This window comes from Pleurodeles waltl, chromosome 12 (assembly GCF_031143425.1).
Source record: "Pleurodeles waltl isolate 20211129_DDA chromosome 12, aPleWal1.hap1.20221129, whole genome shotgun sequence".
In the NCBI taxonomy this organism is placed as follows: Eukaryota; Metazoa; Chordata; class Amphibia; order Caudata; family Salamandridae; genus Pleurodeles; species Pleurodeles waltl.
Window position 1 is genome coordinate 272,845,917 of NC_090451.1, and position 19,782 is coordinate 272,865,698.

The 19,782-nt window shown below is 44.3% G+C and overlaps 1 protein-coding gene across 1 annotated transcript in view; it reads right to left on the reverse strand.

Annotated features, from left to right (window-relative positions):
- The window catches only part of NUP93 (nucleoporin 93), a 305,671-nt gene that overhangs the window by 86,067 nt on the left and 199,822 nt on the right, over positions 1-19,782 (reverse strand). Inside the window, exons 11-12 of the mRNA XM_069215817.1 lie at positions 7,105-7,270; positions 3,841-3,934 (exon numbers count right to left, since the gene is read on the reverse strand). Coding sequence (XP_069071918.1) covers positions 3,841-3,934; positions 7,105-7,270 — 260 coding nt within the window. The remainder of the gene's footprint in view (positions 1-3,840; positions 3,935-7,104; positions 7,271-19,782) is intronic.

The window sequence follows — 19,782 nt, forward strand, 5'->3', positions numbered from 1 at the left end:
GAGCATGGTAAACAAAGTGCTCATGGCCTACCACGAACCACAAGTAATGTCTGTGAGCAGGCGGGGACAAAAATATGAAAACAGGTGTCCTGCAAGTCCAACACGACTATCCGGTCTCCAGGGTCCAGGGTAGAAAGGACCTGAGCCAGAGTGAGCATTTGAACTTCTCCTTTCTGAGGAAGAGATAGAGAACCTAGAGGACTAGGATAGGTAGAATGCCCTTGTCCTTTTTGTGGCACCATAAAGTAGCGGACAAGACAGCCATAACCTCCTTGTGGAAAAGTGCCAAATGATCCTCCGTCATGCGATCGTAGGATGGTGGCATGGTAGGAGGGGTAGTCTCGAAAGGGAAGAGTAGCCCCTTCAGACTATTTGTAAAACCCACCTGTCTTTAATGATGGATTCCCAGTGTGGCAGGTGATGGTGGATCCTGCCTCCATCTAGTCCGGGATGAAGCGACGGACTAGGAAGGTTTGGAGGCTGCAGCAGGGGTGGTGATGGACTGGAAGGACCGCTGGATCTCTGATACACGAGCATGTAGGATCCAGTGTCCCTGGCTAGGTGGCTAAAGAGTAATGGACGCAGTTGGGTACCCCTTCCATAGCCACGAAATGCGCGATAAGCAGACTGTGGGGGGAGAAGAGCAACTGCAAAGCCAAGTGACTGAGCCGTAGCCCGGGACTCCTTAAAGCGATCCAGCCAAGTCTGCTTCATATCTAAAGCAACAGGTGCCATCGAAGGTGATGTCCATGAATGATTGTTGGCCATCCACCAAACAGCCAGACGTCCTCAACCAGGGGTGGTGCCGTAAGACCAACGTCGACGTAATCTATCTTCCCAGTGAGTTGGTTGTGTCCAGCCCATAACGTATGATGATCTTGCCTGTAGTCCTCCCGTCAGTAACGACTTAAAAGGAAACAGCCCTCTGGGACCTGCGGCAGCCAATGCATGACCGCATCATATAGGGCATGGGAATAGCGGCCCAAAAGGCATTCAGTGTTCACAGACCGCAATGCCAGACTGGAGGAAGAGAACATTGTCTTCCCAAGTTGATCCAGTATCTTTGATTCCCTATCCAATGATGCGGAAGGGAATGCGCCCAATGAAGAAGAAGCCTAGATGACAAGACTCTCAGGCGTATGGTGTTGATTTAGGAATGTAGGGGCGAGTGGCGCAGGCCGATGGCAGTGAGTGATTGTCCTGTTCACAAGAGCTGCTGTGTTGGGTCTGGACCAGGTACCCAGTAGGACATCTGTGAGGGCTTCATTAAAAGGTAAAAGGGGCTCTGAAGTAGAAGCCCAAGGCTGAAGCACCTCAGTCAGGAGGTTAGTCCTGACTGCCACAGAAGATAGCTCAAGGCAGAGGACCTCAGCCTTCCTTCTCACCACCACATAATATGACATCCCCTTCTCCGTATTCACTGTAGGGAGAGAAAGCATGCCAGCGTCAGGAAAGGTATCTAGACCACAAGCTTTGTCCAATTCCATTTCTGGGTCTTCCAGCTGGAATTCTAAAGGGTGCATGGACCACTCCACAATTTACCCGTACATGTACCTATAAGAATAAGGGTCGGGATCCAACCTGTGGAATGTAGGCCCCGTCAGAGCAAGAGCCGGCATCGAGCACCATTGTTCTGCCTCCAAGTCAGAGTCAGGTATAAGTATGGGTCACAAATCGATCATGGACCCAACCGACATCAGAACTGTTGACGTCTTTGCCGGTACCAGGAAAGGTCACATTGGCCCATCCGACAGCAGATCCTAAGGCCGAGGCTGCCAGTGCAGAACCCGAGAGGGCCCATTCTGACCCCAATGGGCCCTAAGGCATCATGGGGGGTCAGTCTGTCCAAAAATGAGGAGCATCGTCTCATAGAATTCTAGTTGTGCATGGGTGGCTCTGGCTCCCAGAAACTCTGGGAGGAGCATAGTCGACACAGGTTTAGAGCGTCAATGCTCTTCCTGCATCTTATTGTTCGAGCAACAGGGTGAAGTAGAAGAACCTTTGGTCTTCTTCGACTTCTTCTTTATGTGACCTGAATGTCCTGAGGACTTCAAGTGGGACGAAAAAGAGGGGTGGTGTCTCCGCGAGCTGACTCATGACCTTCCTCTCGATTGAGACCGGGAGCGACAGAGTCGAGCACTGGGCCACCATGAGCTTTAGCGACCGCTCTCTCAAAGCTTTTGGGTTCATTAGCTGGCATTCGGAGCACAACTTTGGGTCGTGGTCGCGCTCCAGGAACCACAAACACACAAGGTGCGGGTCCGTCACCGACATCTTGCCGTGACAGGAGTCACATGGCTGGAAACCGGTCTCCTGTGTCATCCTCGATGCACCAAAAAGTGTCAAAGAACTTGACAAAACAGTCAGTCAGTCTAAAAACAACTGAGAGTAGCTCTTCGGATCTGCGCATAGGCTGAAGTGGAAAGAAAAGAACTGATGTCAGCATGCTATGATGGTGCCTATATAGGACCGAGATGTCATCACAGCGACCCCGACACCAAAGATGCAATCGGAGTCGACCGACAAACACCTGATGTCGCGCAATGGTACTGCTCGAAGTAAAATCTCCGGATCCAGTCAGACACCCGGGAGAAATTCTAAGGTAAGGAATCTGCAACTAGAAGTCTTTATCAGAGAGTATTTTTTATTTCAGTTGCAATCAAAAGGCTATGCTGCGGATCTGCAGTTTCCCCAGCGCTCCTTGAGTCCCACAGATCCGTATGCAGTCCAAATGTTGCTAGCATGCATTACCTTGATTAAAATATAGGTTGCCCCCCCAGCGCAGTTCAGAGGACTTTTAATTTGGTTGCCACACATGCACTGAAGATAGTGCTGATTTCTAGACTATGTAATGTCATTGTAATGTGATTTTGTCCTGCTGTAGGGATCGTAGTTCTGTATATAGCCTGGTTCATGGTCTGGAAGGTAGTCTATTCAACCGTGACATGCCTTCTGGTGATGTTATCCATAAAGGAAATAAGCTCACCCAGAGCTCATGTCCTTAGAACTGATTCGAGCACAACGTAGAATAGTTGTGGGTTAGCAAGGCACCCCTCTCCTCTGCAGCAATCTGGTCATTAGAATGACCCTAGGGCAAGATATACTGCACAATTACTCCAAGACTTTGAAAGATGGACCTAACTTGATGCCCCTGTGTGGGCGATGTATATATTTCCCAGGCTTGGCAACGAGAGGAAGATGGTGAAGAGCAGTTTTAAAGCTATGATGTAAGAGCATCTGCCACAGGGGCACTTCATTATCTTCCTTCCCCACCCACCCACCAGAAGGTTTTCTTGTATGCACATTAGCACTCTTAAAAAGCAGTAATTGCTTTATGAGAATGCTGACAACAACATGATATTCATAGTGAGTGTGCTTGATCAATGAACAGAAGGTTTCACATTTCTGTATATTTACATTATTATGTACTAATGGAACATATATATGTATACGTCCTAAAACGTTCAATTGTCTTACAAAAGATATCGACCTTTTTAAATAGTATCCATTCCTTTCAATTCCCAGCTTATGTGTGAGGAAGTGCAAAGTTCTAGTGGTAACAAGGTAGATGTCTATTAACTTCTGATGTAAAAAAAAAAAAAAAAAAAAAAAAAAGAATATCAACTAAATATCACAGAAGCAAATTTACACTTTTACATTAAGCAATCTTTCTTGCCTAACTGAATTCACACTATAAAGCAGGCACAGAATACAATGTCCTAGAGCCAAAATAGCTTGTCTGCTGGAGACAACACAAAACTATTTTTAAAAAGCTACTCATCAGACAGTTAAAAACAAATGTTAAATGCATTCAGAAACTGTTGTGGGGTATAATTTTACCATAGTCCTCCAGGAGTTGCTTCTGGAATTGTGGCAATGTTAGTTTGTCTTGAGGAGAACTGGTGCCATCATCATCAAAACACACTTGGTTCAACTGAAAGCAAAAACACAAGACCATTGTAATCACACAGATTTCACCAAAATTGGATCGAAAAGTACAACCTCAAATGAAGGAATCATTCTCTTTCTCACAAATACCAACTAGGAATCTAAGATTCAAAGTAGAGCTATTAAGGGCAACATTGCTTTTATCTTTTGAAAAGAGAATTCTTGTTCACTATACAGCACCTATCCTTGGTTCTATCAGATCAGAGACTTGACACACAATGACAGACCACCAGTAGTGGCACTGATCAGAAAAAAAAAAGTTATGTGCAATAAAATTTCTCCAGCATGCCTGAATGATTCCCTATTAGTCTTGAAATTATCTGTCACTGTTGGATGTATGTGAATTAATGGAAACACGAAAACTGAGAAACAACATTGGAGGAAACCAAATTACTGGAAACAACTGAAAGGAAATCCTAATAAATCGAAAATTTCAGAGAACATTTTAAGGGAAAGGTAAAGGTAAAAAAAAAAATATCAACATTACATTAAATTTGAGTGAATTTAGGTGTAGTGATGGGGTTTTGGGTTCAGGATGGCTGATGATGGGTGTTTGGGTTTTAAGGATGGGTAAAGTGTAGTGGTATTCGGGGATTTTTTGGTTTCACTGATAGGTGGAGTTTAGGGGACATGACGGTTTTGATAGTTCAGTGATAGCTAGAGTTTAAGGGTGGCTGTACAGGAACAGATGTGGTTGGGCGCTCATTCCATAGCCATGAAAGGGGGGAAAAGCCGACTGAGGTGGGCAAGGGGCCTCTATGAGGCCCAAGAACCTGGCCGTAGCACAAGAATCTTTGAAGCGCTCGAGCGCCAAGCTTGCATTTTCTCCAAAGAGGGTATGTCCATAAGTTTGGCTTGGACATCCCCCGAAAAGGCAGATGTCCTCAACCAGGTGTGCTGCTTCATGGCCACTGTCGATTAAACCACTCTGCCCAGTGAGTCGTTAATGTCCAGTCTACATCGGATTGTGACCTTTGCTGCGTCTCTCCCACCAGCAACTGCTTGAGTAAGTACGAACCGGGCCTCCTCTGGGACCTGTGGCACCACTTGCGCAACGTATCTCACAGCGTGTGGGAGTCACGGCCCACAAGGCATGCAGTGTTCATGGATCACAATGCTAGGCTGGTTGAAGAAAACCATCATTCCAAATGTGGCCAGCTTCTTGGGTTCCCTTTCTGAGGTTTTGGGAAGGTAATAAGCCATGGGAGGTGGAGGCTTGGATGACCAAGCTCTCAGGGGTGGCGTGTTGCGTAGGAGAACTTGGGTTGCGGCTGGCAATTGTCCTGTTCACAGTGCTGGGCTTGGACCAGGTACCCAGTAGAACAGCTGTAAGGGCTTCATTAAATGGCAGCTGCGGTTCAGAGGATGAAGCTCCAAGTTAAAGCATCTCTGTAAGGGAGTTAGTCCTGACTGCCACCGAAGGCAACTCAAGGACCAAGACCTAAGCTGCTCTTACCACACCACAGAATATGACACACACTCCTCCGTAGCCATGGTAGGGGGAGAAAGCACGCCAGTATCTGGGGAGATATCAAGCCCAATCATAGCCTGCATGCTGCGCCATGGACAGGCTCGCCAACTGCTACAGACAGCCAGAACACAAGGCCCACTCCGGTTGGGTACCCTGGAAATACAGCTTTCTGCTGACTTCTCCAGAGAGACTGCTGAACGAAGGATAGCTTTTCTCTCCCTTCACCCCGCCTTCGTCACCTAGACTTGAAATTCAGCTTATTCAAACCAGCCAGGATGTGGATCACCAAGAACGGGGAGTCACGGACCTTCTATGACCCAGAGGACCTGAGAATGTTTCTAGAGGGATTGCATGACCCGTCACAAACCATGGAAACAACGGCACAACCCCCCCCCCCCCCCCCCCTCCCAGGACGCACAGGGCCTAGCCCTGGAAGCTGGCCAGCCAGAAGCTGTACTAGACCCTGACAGAAGAACAGCTACGGATTCCCAAACCAGGGGGAGAGACCTGGAGAGACTAACAAAACACTATGACGACGGGGGTCAAGTACTACAGGAGGTGGCGATGTATACCCAGCTGTCCGATAGAGACAAATCCCGATCCCCTTTGAAATCCACAGTGCCCTCCGCCTGAGGCCAAGCGGGCACAGCGCCCCCCCTTATGGGTCTCCGTTGTCGTGAAGCATGGGCTATCGTAGAAGCGCCACAGAGGCCCTACAGCAGAGAAGGCCAGATGGAGAGATGAGTATCCGTTCTTTGTGCATCTCTAAGACACTATAACACCGAGTGCCAGTGCCTTTAATAGGCCTCGAATGTCTTTGATTGTTATAATTGTTTTGACTGTTCTTGATCGTCCTTGCTTATTCCCATTTGCCCCTGGGTGTCCCTCCCTGCCCTCTCCTTCCTCAGAGACCCAGAAACTTCTTTCCCCCTTCTGCCACCCCCCAACCGCTCTTTCTCGGAAACGATAACCCTACTCCATCTCATTTACCCTCTCTGGAGTACTGGTCTTGTGCATCTCCTAGGACTTGCGGGAATAATTTCATCTTTCTATCAGCATATTACTCCCACTTATTGCTAGTTTATCCTGGTTAAAGATGGGGCGCTAGGTCTGAGGGGGGGCTGAAGACCCTGGTTTTCAAGTGAGTGCCATGGAGGGCCCACCGTGAGTGAAGGGGGGATTAGAGCAGATTACAGACATACCTACCTAGCGCAAAGGAACATCACACTTAAAAAAAAAAAAAAAAAACAATGGCACATGGGTCTTACGACTAAATCGCCCCCCCCCCCACCAACTCTGCTTTCCCCAAAAACCACGCAGATACCCGCTGCGCGTTATCTCTTGTTTTCTGCCCCCTCTGCTGGCCCCCACTTCTCTACTCACCCCCCCCCCCCCCCTTTCTTACACTTACAATGACACAACATTACTCCACTCCCAGATCTAGGTTGTCATAGGAGTAGCATACGCCCTCTACACAGGCTCCCCCCCCCCCCTTTTCTTGGGCCACCTGCCCCCATCGGGCGCAGCCCAGATTCGTGCGCGGACGGGGGTGCCTGCGTGGGGGGGATATCGGATAAAGTTGCTAAAAAGTTGCATTCAATTCAATATGGCAAGTTCCAAGAAAATGAACTGAGAAAACATTACATAGGATTGTTTAGGCAATCGTTAATGAACAGTATGCCTACCTTAAGCCACAGATAGTCTTCGGTTTTATCAGCAATTTCACTATGGTTATCAGAAATGTCACATTTGCCAATGATGCAATAAACTGCTCTTTTATAAGGGTCCGTACTGTTCCTCAGTGCCCGTCTATAATGGAGTCGAAGTTTATTCTCTGTAGTTGGAGGCAATCTAGTGCACAAAAGGGTAATCAAGAAAATTAAATATTCAGTTTGCAGCGCCTCAATAGCAAGACCGGCTGCCAAAATAAATAAATAAAATGGAGAAGACTAAACAGATTAAACAAAATTTTAAAAGTCCATAATTTCTTAAGCCTCAAACATGACATAGGATTGTAAGACTGTTCACAAAGTAGATAATTCATATGTATGGTTACTTTCAGTGCACATTTTCACATATGTAAAGACCAAGGATATAAGATTTGCGCTCAACAAAATATAATACTACCAGTTAAGCAATTAACAATAATGGGCAAATCTCCAATGAAGTTCCCTTCAGTATGGAACATCAGCCAAAACTGCCTTTGTATGATATAACTGTTGATATGGCCATGATTAAACAATAGCCAGGTCTCCACCCACACAGGAATATTTTTAAGGCGCTTAGGACAGGTAGGAAGACTGTGGGTGCCATCTCTCTCTCTCTTTTTTTTTTTTTTTTTTGTTTTAATCGAGCAGCACATAATAATAGAGAAAACAGGTTAAAGTAAAAAAAAAACAAAAAAAAAGAACCAGTCATTAATTGTACATATTGCTTAGAACTTCATATTTACAGTATAAACTGCCATCTAGAAAGTGCTAAATGCAAAAGAAAGTGCTAACGTCAGAATAAAACTGATAAAATACTCCAGTAATTGTATAAAAAGCACAACAATCTTAGTTGACATAGATGAAATATCACATGCATATACATAGCAAATTTTACATTTCACTCAGAACTTCACAATAACAGTGCAAGGCGCTATCCAGGAAAGTACTAAGTGCAAGGTAGTGAGTGCATTAACGTCAGAATAACTATGACTACAGTTCAAAAGTGCTTCAGTTATATACTTACATATGAGGCACATCGTCGAGTCTCCTCGTGACCCTGGGGTTCATAGCTGTCTTGCCAATATCGAGAATGAGGCATATACTATTAAGTATCATATACCACATGGCCCTAATCATTTGGACTAGTAACCCCCATACTTTCTGAAATTTGGATAGAAGCCCTGCTCGTTTGGCATAGGTCTCCTCAAACATTTTCGTTCTTAGCATCTTAGCCAACCACTGCCTTTGAGAGGGTGCCTCCTCCATTCGACATCTCTGAAGTATCAAACTATGTGCAATAGCAGTGCCAGCATATAGTTAACACTGCAGACTTTTTTCTGCCCCACGAATAACATTTGTATAGCCAAACAAAGCAAGCATAGGCTCTGGTGTTATATGGAAAATGTCACTTACCCAGTGTACATCTGTTTGTGGCATGAGACGCTGCAGATTCACATGCTATGCATTATCCTGCCATCTAGTGTTGGGCTCGGAGTGTTACAAGTTGTTTTTCTTCGAAGAAGTCTTTTCGAGTCACAAGACCGAGGGACTCCTCCCTTTCGGCTCCATTACGCATGGGCGTCGACTCCATCTTAGATTGTTTTCCCGCTGAGGGTGAGGTAGGAGTTGAGAGTATACTAGATGTGCCCATGCAATGGAGTAGGTGTGTATGTACATAATGTGTATTGAAATAATATTTATTTACAAATTTACAATTCTTATTCAACTAACAACGGCTACAGCCTCCCGGGGAGGTGGGAGGGCGCACGTGAATCTGCAGCGTCGCATGCCACGAACAGATGTACACTGGGTAAGTGACATTTTGCACTCGATGGCATGTGTAGCTGCAGATACACATGCTGTGCATAGACTAATAAGCAGTAATCTCCCCTAAAAAGCGGTGGCTTAGCCTATAGGAGTTGAAGTTGTTTGAAATAATGTTCTTAATACAGCCTGTCCTACTGTGGCTTGTTGTGTTGTTAACATATCTACACAGTAATGCTTCGTGAATGTATGAGGCGTAGACCAGGTGGCTGCCTTACAAATTCAGTCATAGGTATATTCCCCAGAAAAGCCATTGTGGCGCCTTTTTTCCTAGTGGAATGCACTCTTGGTATAATATGTAGATCTCTTTTTGCTTTGATATAGCAAGTTTGAATACATTTAACTATCCATCTGGCAATGCCTTGTTTGGATATAGGATTACCTGCATGAGTTTTTTGGAAGGCTACAAACAATTGTTTTGTTTTACGAAATTGTTTTGTTCTGTCAATGTAATACATTAGTGCTCTTTTTATGTCCAATGTATGTAAGGCTCTTTCGGCTACTGAGTCTGGTTGTGGAAAGAAGACTGGGAGTTCCACTGTTTGGTTTAGGTGGAACGGCGATAGGACCTTTGGTAAGAATTTGGGATTTGTACGGAGAACCACTTTATGTTTATGTATTTGTATAAAGGGTTCTTGTATAGTAAATGCTTGCATCTCACTTACTCTTCTAAGTGATGTGATAGCTATTAGAAAGGCCACTTTCCAAGTTAAGTATTGCATCTCACAAGATTGCATGGGTTCGAATGGTGGTCCCATGAGTCGTGTTAAAACAATATTAAGGTTCCACTAAGGTACTGGTGGCGTTCTTGGGGGTATGATTCTTTTTAGTCCCTCCATAAACGCTTTGATGACTGGGATTCTAAAAAGCGATGTTGAATGTGTAATCTGCAGATAGGCAGATATTGTTGTGAGATGTATTTTAATTGAAGAGAATGCTAACTTAGACTTTTGTAAGTGTAATAAGTAGCCTACAATGTACTTTGCGGAAGCATGTACTGGTTGAATTTGATTAGTGTGGCAGTAGTAAACAAATCTTTTCCATTTGTTTGCGTAACAATGTCTTGTAGTGGGTTTTCTAGCTTGTTTAATGACCTTCATACATTCTTGTGTAAGGTCTAAATGTCCAAATTCTAAGACTTCAGGAGCCAGATTGCTAGATTGAGCGATGCTGGATTCGGGTGTCTGATCTGTTGTTTGTGTTGCGTTAACAGATCTGGCCTGTTTGGTAATTTGATGTGAGGTACTACTGATAAGTCTAGCAGTGTTGTGTACCACGGTTGGGGAGCCCAGGTTGGTGCTATAAGTATTAGTTTGAGTTTGTTTTGACTTAGTTTGTTAACCAGATAAGGAATGAGTGGGAAAGGGGGAAAAGCGTAAGCAAATATCCCTGACCAACTGATCCATAATGCATTGCCCTTGGATTGAGGGTGTGGGTACCTGGACGCGAAGTTTTGGCATTTTGCGTTTTCTTTTGTTGCGAATAGGTCTATTTGTGTTGTTCCCCAGCGTAGAAAGTAATCTTGCAGGATCTGGGGATGAATTTCCCATTTGTGCGTTTGTTGGTGATCTCGACTGAGATTGTCGGCCAACTGGTTCTGAATGCCTGGGATGTATTGTGCTATTAGGCGAATGTGATTGTGAATTGCCCAATGCCAAATTTTATGTGCTAAGAGACACAGTTGTGACGAGTGTGTCCTTCCTTGTTTGTTGAGGTAATACATTGTCGTCATGTTGTCGGTTTTGACAAGAATGTGTTTGTGGGCTATTAATGGTTGAAATGCTTTTAATGCTAGAAACACTGCCAACAGTTGTAAATGATTTATGTGCAGTTGTTTTTGTTGATTGTCCCATTGTCCCCATATGCTGTGCTGGTTGAGGTGTGCTCCCCACCCCATCATGGAAGCATCTGTTGTGATTACGTCTTGAGGCACTGGGTCCTGGAATGGCCGCCCTTGGTTTAAATTTATAGGGTTCCACCATTGAAGCGAGAAGTGTGTCTGGCGGTCTACCAACACTAGATCTTGGCGTTGACCCTGTGCTTGTGTCCATTGTTTTGCTAGGCACTGTTGTAAGGGCCGCATGTGTAATCTCGCGTTTGGGACAATGGCTATGCATGAAGACATCATGCCTAGAAGTTTCATTACAAAACTTACTTGGTAGTGTTGGTTTGGCTGTATGTTTAACGTTATATTTTGGAACGCTTGTACCCTTTGTGGACTTGGAGTGGCAATCGCTTTTTGTGTGTTGAGTGTTGCTCCCAAGTATTGTTGTATTTGCGATGGCTGCAGATGTGATTTTTGGTAATTTATAGAAAATCCTAGTTTGTGTAGAGTTTCTATAATGTATTGCGTGTGAAGAAGACACTGTTGTTGACTGCTGGTTTTTATTAACCAGTCGTCCAAGTATGGGAATACGTGCAGGTGTTGTCTCCTAATGTGAGCAGCTACTACTGCAAGGCATTTTGTGAATACCCTTGGGGCTGTTGTTATCCCGAACGGTAACACTTTGAATTGATAGTGCACGCCGTGTATAACAAACCTTAAGTATTTTCTGTGAGTAGGATGTATGGGTATGTGAAAGTAGCATCCTTGAGATCTAACGTTGACATGTAGTCCTCTTTTTTTAGTAAGGGAACCACGTCATGAAGTGTTACCATGTGGAAGTGATCCAACTTGATGAAGAGATTCAGCGTTTTGAGGTCTAATATGGGTCTTAACGTTTTGTCTTTCTTTGGAATTAGGAAATATAGTGAGTAGACACCTGTTCCTTTCTGATGGTTGGGTACTAACTCTATTGCTTGTTTTTGTAACAATGCTTGGACCTCTAGTTGTAATAGGTCTAAGTGTTGTTTGGACATATTGTGTGCCCTTGGGGGCACATCTGGCGGGAAATTTATGAATTCTATGCAATAACCATGTTGGATAATGGCTAGGACCCATGCGTCCGTAGTTATGTATGTCCAGTTTTGGTAGTATGCAGTAAGTCTCCCCCCCGCCTGGTGTTAAGTGTTAGGGTTTTGTGACATTGAAGTCACTGTTTGGGTTGACTTGTCTTAGGTGTTTGGAATTTTCCCCTTGCTCTTGGGAATTGTCCACCCCTTTATGAGCCACGAAACCCTACTCTCTGGTATTGTCCCTGATAGGTGGGTCTGGTTTGCGAGGTGGAAGGCTCTGGTGTTTGCGTACGAAACCCCCTCAAAATTGTGGCTTTCTAAATGTGCCTCTGCTCTGTCGGGAGTTTTTTATGCATTTGGCTGGAAAGTCCTTGCTCTTCTGTGTAAGAGCTTCTTTTCGGCTCCGAAGCCGCTTTATTCGGTACCAATGCTTCAGAGAAAGTCTTTTTCGGTTCTGACATTACTTTTCTCAACTTGGGTGAGTCGAACTCTCGGTGCCGAGATCGTTCAGTGCCTGAATCTCGACCGGAGTCAAATGTCTTCGGCAATCCTTTGGCCTTTTTCGGTGCCGATGTTTGATCACCTTCTTTTTGATGGGTTAAGCCATGGCCTGCTGGCAGTGGCATCCCCTTGGCCTTTACAATCTTTGTGTGAGTTTTGGACGGGGCAGTTTTACTCACTGTTTTCTGCACCGTCGTGGGTCGTTCGCTTTCGGATTCATCAGAGTCCGTCCCCTGGATGGAAATTCTTTCCTCCTCTTCGACGTCGAGTTGTTCTCTCGGTGTCTTCGATCACGTAGGGTCTTTTTTTGATCGAAACACCTGACGGGCCCCACAAGTATCCTCCCTGTGTTCTGGTGATAAACACAGATTACAGACCAAGTGTTGGTCTGTATAGGGATACTTCGAGTGGCACTTCGGACAGAAGCGGAAGAGGGTCTGGTCCATTAGTTTCGTGGATGGATGCGGTCGGGCCAACCAGGCCCCGTTGAAGAGCGGAAGCCCCGAAGGTCCGCCGGAGCGCTTCTACTATCGGTGTCGATACGCGAACACTAAACCGGTACCGAGCGCAAACAATACCGTCTAATTTTCGATATTTAGCTAACTTTCCCGATTCGAAATACGGAGCGAAGAGGAACACTTCCGAACCTGATGGCGGAAAGAAAACAATCTAAGATGGAGTCGACGCCCATGCGCAATGGAGCCGAAAGGGAGGAGTCCCTTGGTCTTGTGACTCGAAAAGACTTCTTCGAAGAAAAACAACTTGTAACACTCCGAGCCCAACACTAGATGGCAGGATAATGCACAGCATGTGTATCTGCAGCTACACATGCCACCGAACATATATATATATATACCTGTGTTATGTCCGTGAGCTTCTGAAACACATTTGCCAGAATCCTTGAAGCACTGGGCATGAGAAGAAAATATGGCCCCACTCTCCTGCATTGTCTTGTTTGCATCGGAAGCTCTGATCGTGAATTGCTACCTTCATCCGGTGCAATTTGTGTGGGGTTTAATAGGCCATCCATTTAGAAAGAAACCCCGTTCTTTTGTTATCAGTGGCACTCAAGTATTTATACCCAAATTCTGAAATATACTTCAAATCCCCTTTAGTGATAGAGCAACCAGTAACATGATTAGTTTTAATCAGTTGTTCCTTGACTGAAGTACTCTACATATTGATCCATATGGCCCTAAACCAATTGCCAACGCATGTTAGATGATTTTTATGTAATAGACGCATAAATAGTTGCTTTTCTGGACTTAATACCATGTGGGTTGAGGAAAGAAGGCTTATTTATGTTGCTCACTGAATGTCAGATTGCTGCATGCATATCTAAGCATTCACTGATTTCATACCATGTTAAGCGTCTTTCATTATTGTAAAAATCCCTAAGGCTAATGAAGCCTTTCTGCTTGCACTGAACCACCACCAATTTAGGGATATTAATACCAAAAGCTTGACAATCCTCTAATGAAATAAAGGCATGACAGAGCTTTTTAATACGATACTCCAATACATGTAAAAACTTATACCTAATTCTTTTAGGCAATTTGGGTATTTTTAAGAAAGATACTCTATCAATAGAAGAATCTTTCACCATCTGTATCAACATAAAATTATCTGGTGCTGCAGAATCTGTCATGACTAGGTCTATATAATTCAAGAGTGCAGCATGATAATAGGTCTGAAGGTGGGATAGAGCTAGTCCTCCTATGACATCCAGCTGTAAAACTCCAGTTTTTGGTCTGTGTTGCTTATTGTGCCAAATAAATGCTTGAAATAATTGAGTTCCCTAAAGTGTATCTTGTGGATAATAACAGGAAGTTATGCGAGAAGGAGACTGCAGTGAGGGTTCAGCCCCCATGAATCACTGCTGAACACCCAAGTCACTTCACCCTCCTGTGTGAAGAAGCGGCTGATTCCGCTTCTGGTCCAGAATGCTAAAGACCATTGAGGCAGCTGGAGAGACGTGATGGACACAACAAGGGCAGTGAAGTAAAGCGAAATGCATGAGCGGGCAGGTGGGGGTCCTTCGGAGCAGCAGACAGCCCAGTACAGGGGGCGAAGGCGAGATTTCGACAGGCACCTCGCTAAGGTAAGGAAACACGCTGCTTTGAAGAGACGACGTAGTGGTCCCGCCCTCCCCAGCACAGGGTCCCTGTCTAGGTTTTATTGCCCTCTTCCCCCCACTTATCTTGGAGTAACTATACACTTCCACTCTTGTGTATGCCGTACCATATATTCCTCAATATTCACCAGGCCAAATTTATGTGATTTAGGGGGACAGAGCATGCGGCAAATGCACCAGAGTGGAGCCAATGCTTCTGCTACTAATAATGCCCCAGCCACCCAAAAGGCAGGCAGCACAAACACGCCTTATTTTGGCAAGAAGAGAGAAATCTTCTGCAGCCAGAAGTCAACTGCTCATGAATGCAACAAATACTATGGAGCCATTATCACTGGTACTTCCAGCAGCATTATACACCTCAGGGAATATGCCATTCTCTAAAACCACCAATGCTAATATGACAACTGCAGTTGTCAACAAAGATTATTGACGCCGCCATAGCAGGAGATTAGCGAAAGTGGTCAATCAGACAGTCAACTGGCCTTGGAAAAAGAATGTTGTAATCAGCATGAAAATGCTGAGTGAGGCTCAAAGACTATCCTTTATTCTCAAAGGGCCATGAAAAGGGGAGCTTGGCCCAGAGAGTTTACTGCCACTGTCTGAGTCACTTTCAACAGAATCAACGTCAATTCAGAACATTGTTCTGCCTTCTTCTAGCAGACTGCCTCCTAGATCTCCAATTAAACTGATTCAGCAATCTGGACAGTCTAGACAGGAAGAGTGTAGTTGCTCCCGTACAACACAGTCTGAAAATAGCTCAATTAGTTTATCACTTTAGAGTCTCTGCCAAGGTAATGCTCCAATTGACTCAAATCAACCCTCAATGCTTCAGTTTCATCACCTTCTGGAAACCACCCTTATTGAAATTTGTGAATGTAAGACTTCCCAAACACAGGAAATAGCTGCGATACATCATAAGATTGAAGAAATGGTGCAGCAAATTCCAGGGCTACTAAAGGAAACTGAGCTGAGTGTCTCCAACTTGGAAGATGGCTCCCTTTCATGGAATGAAAATATTAATGTTTTTCAGAAAATGCTACAAGCCTCCCAGATTAAGGTGGATGAAATGGAAGAATTACGCATGGAAATCAAACCTGGGTTTTGTGGGAATTCCAGAATGGGGTGAACGTATTGAAGGTCATGACAATCCACTGCTGTGTATGGAAACAATGATACAGGAATATCTTCTGGAGCAAGTCCCTGAAGATCTCACCATTATAAGGGCTTGTCGGTCCCCGTGCAACGGACATCAAATACCCACGCACCATGATCATACATTTCTCTGGCTACTGTATTATGGAGACTATCCTATCCTATCCAGAGCTACTCAAAATAAATTATTTTCACTTTCTGATGGATCCCAGATTAAGTCTTTTTCAGATATGTCTGCAATGGTGGCTTGTTGACACAGGACAGGGAATTCATAGGACTAATCAGTCAATTTAATTCTTAACACATCACACTTTGAGATGATGGGTTTTGCATCCATATTCAGCTGATATGCTAGATCCTTTACCTGACATGTGATGGACAAGCGAGTAGGTCGTAATTGTTCACTGTCTATGAGCATGCGTTTCTAGCCTCCTGATTACGCATTACATCATATTATATAGTATCAGGGGAACCCCCATAAGATTAAAATTGGATACTCTACATCTGACTCTTGTATCTAACACACTTTTCACTTGGTACAAGATACCCAGCACTTTTTAATTTCATGCACATATTTTTTACTGATTTCTTAGTGATTGTATGCCTTGCTTTTTCAACTGCACGTTCTCCTTTCCATATAAAGGTCAAGAGGGTGGAGGGAAAGGAGTGATTCTAGGAGCCACGTCAGGGCACCCCATATTGCAGGGAGGGCTGAGGGAGGAGGGGTAGGGCTGAGGGAGGAGGGTGAGGTCTGTCTCCTCCAGCATCGGGTTCTTGCGCTGAGGGGGCGATCGGCCATAGGGGGGAGCATTATGGGGAGGGGGTATGGTAAATGATAGGGGGAGGAAACTAGCAGCGGAAAAACCAAGCAGCTTTATCAACAAGCAACGCAAGAGAATACCAGGAATTTTTTTATTGAGGATTGAGTGGGCTATGATCAAATAACAGGAGACAGAAAACAAGGAAAATATCCTCCAGAAAGATGAGGGATCACTCTAGGGAACCTACAGATCATAAAATTAATCTTATTTCATGTAACACCAATGGGCTTCTTAACAAACAAAAAGCAGGTGCGATGTTAAACTGGTTAACATAATTTAAACCAGAGGTAATCTTGTTACAAGAAACACATCTCACTAAATTTCGTATCCCTAAAAAATATTCCTATGCTTTCTTTGCCTCAGCAGGAGCGGATATAAGGGTGGAAGCTACTCTTTTGATTCATACAGTTGACTGGCAAATCTGTGAGGTTATTAGAGATGCTCTGGGTCGTTGATTATGGCTCAAAATCACTATTAATGGGAATGCTATGAATTTGGTCAACAATTCTAGTCCTGTTTCTGATGACATAGAGCTATTACTTCAAATTCACAATTTAGCAACGGCAGCAGTTGGTCCGATAATCTGGGGTGGAGATTGTAATATCATTCAGAATCTTGCCTTAGACGCTTCAAATAGACCAAAGAAACAATTAAAGCCACGTACCCTACATCTAATAAAGACACTAAAACATGATTTTGGTTAAGTGATCGACGGCGTTAGGCATATCCTTCACTGAAGAAATATACTTGTTAATCACACTAATTTTCCTCAGCGTCCCGTATCAATTTCGTTCTGGTAACCAGGCCAGTTCAGTGCCTAATGTCTAGAATTAAAGCACATCCATTTTCTAACCATTTCACCACCTCCATTCAGGTTCTAGTTAGGCCCGGCACAAAAGAAAGACCTAGATGGCAATTTAATCTGGCATTACTTTTAGACTCAACCTTGATTAAGGGAACTAACACATTTATAGAGGAGTTCTTCAGAATTCATTCCGGCACTGCAGATGATATGATCATCTGGGAGGCATTCAAGGGTGCCTTTCGTGGTCATGTAACTTCGTACTGGGTCTAAAAGTACAAAGAACATAATACGCAAATACAAATATTACAGAGTGCCTCAGATAAAGCTACTGTCACAGTCTAGGAGATTCGGAGGCCAAAAAAGAAGAGTTTGTGAGAGAAGCAAGCACTGGCCAATTTGTTTTTTGACAGAAGAGGTAAGCAGCCATCAGTCTTATCACAAAAAATATACGAGGAGAGCCACCATGTGGGGAAGTGTATTGCATGGTCTACCAGGGTACGGAAAAACAAGCAGATAGCTGAGAAAATCATAAACCCAAAGACACAGCGGGTAGTTGATGAAAATAAAAAGATTATGGGAGTCTTCTTACAGCATTATTGGAATCTTTATGAGCTAACAGAAGAGGTTCCTGGTTCTAAACTAGAGCAGTTTTTTTTTGTTTCGATTTTACTGCCACAAGTAACAGAAGAGAAAATGGTGTAATTTCAGAAGAGATTTGTGAACTTGAGGTCTTGCTTGCTATTAAAAGCATGTCCAATTGTAAGGCATACAGCAATGTTTGCACACCCATGGAAGTTCTTAAGGCCTTCCCTAAACAACTGGAACAATTTCTTAAAAAATTATTTAACCAATTTAGAATGGGCAAATTAGCTCCAGCATCATTCAAGGAATCTATTATTGTTAATATCCTAAAAAAAAAAAATAAGAATACTGTAAAGCTTGCTAAACTTGGATTACAAGCTTTCACTAAAATTCTTGCCTCTCGCATCATACCAGTTGTCAATCAGATAGTCCACTGAGATCAATGCAGCTTTCTACACGGTAGGCAAATCTCGACTAATACTGCTTTCCTAATTCAAGTGATTGATTATTTTTCTTAAAGTAAAGTTGTTATTTGTATCATGTAGTAAAGGCCTTTGACCTTGTAAATTGGGATGAACTGTTTTTTACCTTAAGAAAATTTGGATTCCCAGGTCAATTGATAGACGCACTCTGGAATTTCTATCAAGGAGCCACTGCGAAGGAAGCCAGACAGGTTAAAATCAAGCGGGACTGCACCAGGGCTACCCCCTATCTCCTGTTTACACTATTCATAGAACCGTTAGCTATTAAGATTCGAAGCAAAAGCACAATTATTCCACCATTAGTCAGGATGTCGAAAATCAAGCTCTTCGCTGACATTATTTTATACTTTCAGCCTAGTCTAGGTAATATTTCTAATTTATTCAATGTAATTGTGTAGGAAGTTGGCTCTGTATGTACTATTTCAAAGTAAGAAATAGCATGTACAGAGTCCAAGGGTTCCCCTTAGAGGTAAGATAGTGGCAAAAAGAGATAATTCTAATGCTCTATTTTGTGGTAGTGTGGTCGAGCAGTAGGCTTATCAGAGGGTAGTGTTAAGCATTTGTTGTACACACACAGGCAATAAATGAGGAACACACACTCAAAGACAATTCCAGGCCAATAGGTTTTTATATAGAAAAATATATTTTCTTAGTTCATTTTAAGAACCACAGGTTCAAGATTTACAAACAATACTTTAAATGAAAGGTATTTCACTAAGGTATCTTAGGAACTTTGAATTATCACAATAGCATGTACAGTTTTGACAAAAAGATGCAGGCAGGCACAGGGGGGGCTCCTCGGGGTAGCCACCACCTGGGCTAGGCAGAGGGTCGCCTGGGGGTCGCTCCTGCACTAGAGTTCGGTTCCTTCAGGTCCTGGGGGCTGCGGGTGCAGAGTGGTTTCCAGGCATCGGGTTCCTTGAAGCAGGCAGTCGCGGTCAGGGGGAGCCTCTGGATTTCCTCTGCAGGTGTCGCTGTGGGGGCTCAGAGGGGTCAACTCTGGCTACTCACGGGCTCGCAGTCGCCGGGGAGTCCTCCCTGTAGAGTTAGTTTTCCGCAGGTCGAGCCGGGGGCATTGGGTGCAGAGTGGAAAGTCTCACGCTTCCGGCGGGAAATGTGTGGTCTTTAAAAGTTGCTTCTTTGTTGCAAAGTTGCAGGTTTGTTGAACAGGGCGCTGTTCTCGGGAGCTTCTTGGTCCTTTTAGATGCAGGGTAGTCCGCTGAGGCTTCAGAGGTCGCTGGACCCTGGGGGATGGCTCGCTGTTGCAGTTTTTCTTGAAGTGGGGAGACAGGCTGGTAGGGCTGGGGCCAAAGCAGTTGGTGTCTCCGTCTTCTCTGCAGGGCTTCAGGTCAGCATTCCTTCTTAGTCTTCAGGTTGCAGGAATCTAGTTTCCTAGGTTCTGGGGTGCCCCTAAATACTGAATTTAGGGGTGTGTTTAGGTCTGGGAGGGCAATAGCC